Source organism: Leuciscus leuciscus (assembly GCF_965113295.1).
Source record: "Leuciscus leuciscus genome assembly, chromosome: 12".
Lineage (NCBI taxonomy): Eukaryota > Metazoa > Chordata > Actinopteri > Cypriniformes > Leuciscidae > Leuciscus > Leuciscus leuciscus.
This window is the reverse complement of record NC_138736.1, coordinates 10,363,901-10,372,155: the sequence shown is the minus strand read 5'-3', so window position 1 is coordinate 10,372,155 and position 8,255 is coordinate 10,363,901. Positions and strand designations below refer to the sequence as shown.

The 8,255-nt window shown below is 37.2% G+C and overlaps 1 protein-coding gene across 1 annotated transcript; it reads left to right on the top strand.

The window, feature by feature from the left end:
- Positions 1–2,472: 2,472 nt before the first annotated feature.
- stk3 (serine/threonine kinase 3) lies at positions 2,473–7,702 on the top strand. The gene is made up of 11 exons (XM_082185496.1): positions 2,473–2,661; positions 2,965–3,045; positions 3,126–3,254; positions 3,353–3,467; positions 3,555–3,719; positions 4,264–4,431; positions 4,513–4,650; positions 4,805–4,930; positions 5,014–5,209; positions 5,295–5,467; positions 6,128–7,702. Exons 1-11 carry the CDS (start codon positions 2,639–2,641, stop codon positions 6,284–6,286), a joined length of 1,473 nt encoding a protein of 490 aa, XP_082041622.1. The 5' UTR covers positions 2,473–2,638; the 3' UTR covers positions 6,287–7,702.
- Positions 7,703–8,255: the final 553 nt, after the last annotated feature.

Below are 8,255 nucleotides of genomic sequence, written 5' to 3'. Positions count from 1 at the left end.
TTGATATCTGGTCCCCTTCTCTCTCTCACCCTCCCTCCTCTCATCCCTCACTCATGCACATACTGTCCCCCTCCCTTTCCCTCTATTACATGCTATCATCTATCGGCATGTGCTCTCTCTCACTCTCTTAGTAAACTAAACTAAATATCATACATTCTAACTGGATCAGCATCTTTCAGCCAATGAATAACGGGCTTCCCTGACAGCTGTCCTTCCTAGTCCTTGCCCATGTCATTGGCAGCCCTGACACACTACAGACAGATAGATAGATACCAACACAAACATGACTGTTCTTTCTCCCCACTGTCCCCCTGATGGCATTGTAGCCCAATAATCAGTTGCTAGGCAGCACTTTGACCTCATGTAGAACCTTGCCAAAGATTGGCTGCTTAGTTGCAGCCCTTTCAACAGCCTTGGGGCAGTGGGTGACAAACTCTCCACACTGTACATATAGTGATAGGCTGCCCTCTTCTGGGTGAAAAGGAACTACATTCTCTTCGCTCAGAGAGGATACCGCACAGGGCCTAAAATTAACACTGAAACACTCGCCAAGAGCCAAATGCAAGTAAAAATCGGCTGTGGCGAGTATATGAAACGGTTTCAGTTGGCTGGTAGCATTTTTATCAATTCTAACAACGCAATGATGTGAGAACATGAACGTGAACAAATTAAAAAGTCGCTCGGAACAGTTGACGACCAGAGCTGCATCGTCACGAAAGTTTAAGCATTGCCAATTTAAATAGTCAAGTGCAGGAAGACTCGAAAGGGTCGAAAGGGAAGACTGTCTTAAAGGTATAGCGGAGGATGTTTTACTTCCTGGTGGGTAACCTATACTATTGGTCCTCCTAATTGTCAATCATTCTGGTGAATCAATCAAACTTTTCAAAAAGTGGAGAGGGCGGGTCTTATCTAAAATTTGGAAAGATCCTCCGCTATACCTTTAAGTGAACGTAAATAGTTGAGAAAGAAAACACATGAGTACAGTATATCCAAACAAACAACTAACAAACAACAAAAGACAAAGAGAAAATCACTTACTGCTCTTCTGAATAACTTTCTTCTTTTTTTTTTTTTTACTTTAATAAGGATAAATCTATGTTTAAATACAGTGAAAACAATGCAGTGATTATTTTACATTTGATTACTTTATTAAAGTTATGTACCTAAAAACTTAGGCTACTGTTAGACCTACCTGAAAAACGTACCTGAAAAGCAAGCTTATTTAATTGTATTCTTTGTTCTGTTGTATTTGTTTGTGCTATTACTGACTGTTTATTGGTCTTTAATAATGTTTTAAATTGAGGCTAGTAGTTTTTTAGCTATGGTATCGAAATTGGAATAGAGATTTGTGAATTTTCACTGGTATCAAAAATTTGGGTGTCATTACTGCCTGTTTTTGCAAAAACAGTTTCAGTTTCAGTAACAGTAAAAAAAATATTTATGGCCGTTAAATTTTCTCATTGGTGTGGCAAAAAATTAGTTTTAGGCCCTGCCCATGATTCCACAACAGCAGTTCAAGACTAGAATGACATGCTGATAATCAGCATTTTGGAACAAGCGTGAATGTGATATTGCTTTTACAACAGTTCAATAACTGTCCTTAAAAATGGTCATTACTCTCAACATACCGATTCTGGTTTGTGAACAAGCAGACTGGCAGAGTAATAAGATTTAAAAAATGACTCATGGAGTGTTGTACTCTGAAACATGGTTCCGCCAAACAGACTAGAGAACAGGAACTAACTAACTGAACACTAAAATCCCCCGGTTTCACAGACAAGGCTTGTTTGAGCTGCATGTTTGAGCTGTTTTAACTGAAAGCAACTTGCACTGACATATCTCAAAATATGTCAGTGCCATTGTTTTGTCTCAAGATGCTCACCTTGAGCCAGAAAACCAGTAATGTTTTTTTTTTTTTTCTAAGGCACGTTTATAAAAGCAACTTAAATGTCCTAATTGAACTAAAGTCTAATCCTGGCTTAATCTAAACCCTGTCTGTGAAACCAGGCCTATATGTTTTAATCTGCATACATCAGCCTTATTTCTCCCCATAGGAACATGTGAGGAGGAAACTCGTGTTTTTATCTCTCAGTGGGGGCTTTAAAATAACATTAAATAGCTAAAAATTACACAAATGAAATAAACTACAACTATAACTCTCACCCCGGTTTCACAGACAAGGTTTAAGACTAGTCCCAGACTAAAATTCATGTTTGAGCTGTTTTAACTGAAAGCAACTTTCAGTGATCATAAAATATGTCAGTGCCATTGTTTTGTCTCAAGATGCACACCAGTAATGTTTTTTCTAAGGCAAGTACTATATAAAACCTCCTTAAATGCCCTAATTAAACTAAATTGAACTATTGTTATTATTTTATAAAGAGTGGATACTTACGGTATTATATTTTATCAAGTTCGCGGGACTTTTACTTTGAAGTGCCGTTTATCATGGAAAATCCCACACGTCATCTCGCTTCACTTCGTCGTTGTTAGCGGCGGCGGTACGGAAAGACAGATAGCAGCAGTGCTTCCTGAAAGTCCAAACAAAACATGCGTTATTGCTGTTTTCTTTAGGTTTTGAACAAACAAACTGTTTGAAATTAGTCGGAAAATACCCATTCATTTCAATAACGAGAATATGGAGCATTCGGTGCCCAAAAAGTAAGTGAAATGGCCAGCTCGGCTAACCAGTTATCAACCAAGCTAATATTTACAGGCCTCATCTCACCAACCAAACTGAAACTTTAGATCATTGAACGAACTAGAATAGATTGTGTGGTTGATATCTTGATGTTTGTTGTTATATCTAAAAAATTAACGCTTAAACGTATTCTGACCTACAGTTGTTATGTTAATTGGTAACGTTATATCTAAGTTTGTGTTAACGTTACATTATAACTGCGAGTGTCTGAACCCATGACGTTTAATGCATTACATAAAGTACGATTGTCTTGTTCATGACAGTAAGCTGAAGAAACTCAGTGAAGACAGTCTTACCAAGCAGCCAGAGGAAGTATTTGATGTCCTTGAAAAACTTGGAGAAGGGTGTGTACCACTCTTATACTTAAGTGATATTGAATACATTTTGTATGAAATATTCACATAATGAATTATTTTTGGTTCAGATCATATGGCAGTGTTTTTAAAGCCATTCACAAGGAATCTGGCCAGGTGGTGGCCATTAAACAGGTTCCTGTCGAATCAGACCTACAGGAAATCATCAAAGAGATCTCCATAATGCAGCAATGTGACAGGTAAAGCAGCTCATGAATTAATAATAATAAAGTATTTTATTAATATATTGTTATTGGGCTTAAGTAATTCCCAATTTCTCTATCATTGTATTTAACAGTCCTTATGTGGTGAAGTACTATGGCAGCTATTTCAAGAACACAGATCTGTGGATTGTGATGGAGTACTGCGGCGCTGGATCGGTGTCTGATATCATCAGACTGCGCAACAAAACGGTAAAATATGAAAATATTATAACTATAAATACACTATACAGATTCATCCCATGCTTAATAACACTGGGGTTTTTTTCTCATGACAAGCTCACCGAGGATGAAATCGCCACTGTCCTCAAATCCACCTTGAAAGGTCTGGAATATCTCCATTTCATGAGGAAAATCCACAGGGACATCAAAGCTGGGAATATTCTTCTCAACACAGAAGGCCATGCCAAACTAGCTGATTTTGGAGTGGCTGGACAACTTACCGTGAGTATTAAACCTATCTGCTTTAATGTAGAAAAATTGCATCAATTATTTGTTAAAGGTTTGGACATTACTGATTATTTATTATTTTTTAGAATAGTAAAGTCATCGAAAATATAGAAGAACCAGCGTTTTTCTTGTTTGTTTGTTTCTGTTTGTACGTTGATGTTATTGTATTTGCTTTATTGGTCCAGTTTCTCTCTAAATTAGTTCCTGTAAAGATTACATACCAAACTATATCTCTACTGTAACGTGGTCCCATATTAGCAGAGAAATTAAGATAAAAAAGATGAACATTAAATGTATTTAATAAAAATGTAATTCAGTTTAAATTCAGATTTAGTAGTTTTAGCTTATTCAAAAAAAGCCAAATCATCCTTAAAAAAAATGACAACTATTTATGTTTGACTAAAAAACTCATTTAAAGCATTTAAGGATAATCATTTATGTTCCTCTAATATATTTTTCGGTCAAGTTTGTCCAAACTGGTGGTGTATCATGTTGCATGAATTAATGTAATCATGTCTATTTATACTGACCACAATAGGACACAATGGCAAAGAGGAACACAGTTATCGGGACACCCTTCTGGATGGCACCAGAGGTGATCCAGGAGATCGGATACAACTGTGTGGCTGATATCTGGTCTCTCGGCATCACGTCTATTGAAATGGCTGAAGGAAAGCCTCCTTATGCAGACATTCATCCAATGAGAGTGAGTGGAACACTGAGAAGTCTTTGACTTGAAATTTTGACAAGAAACTGGATGGTGACTCTTGTTCTTTTGTGTCATCAGGCTATTTTTATGATTCCCACAAACCCTCCACCCACGTTCCGCAAGCCAGAGCTGTGGAGTGACGAATTCACAGATTTTGTGAAGAAATGTCTGGTGAAGAACCCAGAGCAGAGAGCGACGGCCACTCAACTGCTGCAGGTGTGGGAAGAGCCTTTTATTGCCAACTAATAATTCCTGTTTATGATTCTTAAAGTTACTAATTCTTTTTCTATCTGAGTTTTTCTTTATTTATTTTTTTATGAAGTAGTGTTTATAAACATCTAATATACTTTGTATTTTGTCTGTTTGGCAGCATCCCTTTATAACCAATGCTAAACCAGTGCTCCTCCTGCGGGAGCTGATCACAGAGGCCATGGAGATGAAGATCAAGAGACAGCAGGAGCAGCAGAGAGAGCTGGAGGAGGATGATGAGAACTCTGTGAGTTGCATATCAGTTGTTCAGTTTACGATTAGCTCAGCATTTGTGTTTTAGCTGATGTCATATGTGACTGCATTCTACAGGAGGAGGAAGTAGATTCCAACACCATGATGAAGTCGAATTCGGAGAGCGACGGCACCATGCGGGCCACGGGCACCATGAGCGACGGCGTTCAGACCATGATCGCGCACGATGGCACCATGCTGGAGTCTGACCTGGGCACCATGGTCATCAACAGCGATGATGACGAAGAAGAGGAAGATCTCGGCTCGATGAGGAGTGAGCCTTTATGTCTTTATTTTTTAACTATTATTTTTGTGGCTCTTTGAGAAATGTATAATCTGATGTTTTATCCTCTAAATAGGAAATCCTACATCTCAGCAAATTCAGCGTCCATCCTTCATGGACTACTTCGACAAGCAGGACTCAAATAAAGCTCAAGAGGGTTATAACCACAACCAGCAGGACCCGTGTTTAATTTCCAAGACCGCTTTCCCTGATAATTGGAAAGTGCCACAAGATGGAGATTTTGATTTTGTAAGTGCTTTGATGGGTTAGTTTTGTGTTAGAGCTGCATGATTAATTGATAAAGTTTGCGGTCTCAGTTCAGACACCCTTGCAATCTTATTTCTAAATGACAACGATACGGCTATGTCTATTAAACCTTTGACAAGTACGATCGCAGCAGAACATTCAAATCTGCGTTGGCGTTGCCACTGACCCAGAGAGAGCAGTTGTCACGTATAGGTATGAAACTTACAGTAGCGATCAAAATAGAATAAATCACTTTTCGAAATTAACTTGACGCTTTAAATATTGTATCATTACATCATAACACCTGACCTGTAGGTGGTAACAAGTGACTGTTAAAATGAACAATTAAAGGTATAGCGGAGGATGTTTTACTTCCTGGTGGGTAACCTATACTATTGGTCCTCCTAGTTGTCAATCATTCTGGTGAATCAATCAAACTTTTCAAAAAGTGGAGAGGGCGGGTCTTATCTAAAATTTGGAAAGATCCTCCGCTATACCTTTAACATTTTGTCAGAACTTCTAGTAAACGACGTTATTTAGTTTAGTTGTCTCTAGTTTCAACAAAAATGAAAAAAATTGTGATCCTCAATTTATCCAGAATCGTGCAGCTCTATTTGTATGCATGAAGCTGATTGAACTGAATTAGTTTTTCTGTCTGTGTAGCTGAAAAACCTTGATTTTGAGGAGCTCCAGATGCGTCTCACTGCTCTGGACCCCATGATGGAGCGAGAGATTGAAGAACTGCGGCAGCGCTACACGGCTAAAAGGCAACCCATTCTCGACGCCATGGATGCGAAGAAACGCAGACAGCAGAACTTCTAACCGACTTCACAGATGCTGAAGCTTCAAAGCTGGCTGGCCAGATCTTATGTTCCCTCCTGTGTTCAATCTTTTTACTGATGCATCTTATTCTAAACTCCTGCTGTGTCTCCATTTGAAGAAGGTCCCAGTGGATGTATAAAACAAAACATCAAGGTATAATACTCAATCAAGAATTTTAATTTTTTTTGTTCTTTAGAATTCAAAGGTCACATGTTAAAATATTATGAGTTCATCCTAAATAGAGATGATTGAGTCTCACCATCACAATATTATGAAGTTTATGCTTTTTCTCTAATTTCCAAAAACTATTTCAGCCATCTCTACATCTGTGGTTAATACTTTCCTAATACTGTAAATGAAGCCAAGGCAAAAATAACTGTGATAATGTAACGTTTTGTGGCTGAATTTATAAGAAATGCTGGTTGAACTGCTGCAAAGTCATTTTTAGGTGTGAATGGATTATTAAACCAAAGACAATCAAAAGCAGACAATGCCTTAGAGTGCTTGTTAACCCTCTTTTTGAAGTTTGCATCACCAAGCTTTTGGTTAGTATTCTGCTAATATGGGACCATGTTACAGTAGGGATCTTTTCCCTGGAATTAATTTAGAGAGAAACGGGACCATTACTGCAGCTATGCTTCCCATTCCATCAAATTTCCTCTTCAGCACAAAGTAAGGTTTGAAACATCTGTCCACAGCTTTGTAAATATGCATGGCTAATTTATGCTGAATGTCACTTTCTCAGTTTCTGAATGTTTCTGTGTCGTCTTCACTATGTTTTCTTCACTGCCACTGGCTCTTTGATAAAGTGTGGTAAATGTTTGTGTGAGGAAGTGAGAACTACTTTTCCTGTGCCCCATTTTAAAGTTCTTGCTTTATCTCAGGGGTTGCTCGCCTTCGAACTCTGTCTTCTGGTCATTTTCAAAGATTTCAATGCAGTGATTTTGTGTTTCTCACTATGGGAATGGTACCATCATTACTAGGCCTATTGAGTCTCTCCATACCTACCATAAGCAATACGGCAACTCAAGGACAGTAATGTAACAATGCCAGTAATGTGAATGGCCTAAAATGTTGCTGAATCTTTTAAGAGAAGTATGAATAGTTTTTAAATGACTCAAACAATGTTTATTCCCTGATTGTGGACTGACAATGTCTATGAATCTGAGCTGGTTTGAAGTATAGTCAGTTAATACTTTTCTTTCTTTCTTTCTTTCTTTCTTTAAAATATAGTTAGGGATGTTACCAATCCCTTACATTTCCTGCATTTGTGAGTTAAAGCAGTTTGTTTTATACTCTGACATTTACATAGGCACGTCTTTACTGAACACTCTAATTTATTTTGCATTATTCATATTGTATGTTATTTTTTTGCACCCTGCATAGAGTTTTTGAATAAAGGTCTGTTACTTGTCATTAATTCACATATGGACTTCTTTAACAATATATTTTAGCTATTCAAATTACAGAGAAACCTAGACACAAAAGGGAAATTAAAATTGTGATTGTTTCTAGAAAATCAATAAAAAAATGTAGTCAAGTAAATCTATTTGTAATTTTTTCTCAGCTTTAACATATTTGATCAGATTCGGAAATTGTTCTTTTTGAAGCAAATGTCTATGTAGCCTATCTATTAAATGATTACATTTGCTTGTACAGTAGTTCAAAACAACTTAACAGTTTGAAGTAAAAAAAAAAAAAAAAAAGCATTATACTTTGATTTTAACTATGAACACTAAAAATTCCAAGTAATTAAGCGAATTTAATTCGGGCATTAAAACTGTCCACTCCACTGCCTTTCGTGAAGAAGAATTTATCCACTGGTTATACGAATTACCGTAATCACTCTATTACACAGACTCTGATTTAACATGAACTTCTTCCAAGTGCCAACATCTATATTTAGCCCATGCATAAATATCCGAAACAGATTGTTTTAACGTGTATATTCTGTCTTCCAATTATAGAA

What these genes read in the sequence shown, in the direction of transcription:
- stk3 (XM_082185496.1), top strand. Translation starts at nt 2,639, where the DNA reads ATGGAGCATTCGGTGCCCAAAAA. An exon ending in CTTGAAAAACTTGGAGAAGG is followed by an intron (nt 3,046 to 3,125) that starts GTGTGTACCACT and finishes TTTTTGGTTCAG; the next exon opens with ATCATATGGCAGTGTTTTTA. An exon ending in AGGAGGATGATGAGAACTCT is followed by an intron (nt 4,931 to 5,013) that starts GTGAGTTGCATA and finishes TGCATTCTACAG; the next exon opens with GAGGAGGAAGTAGATTCCAA.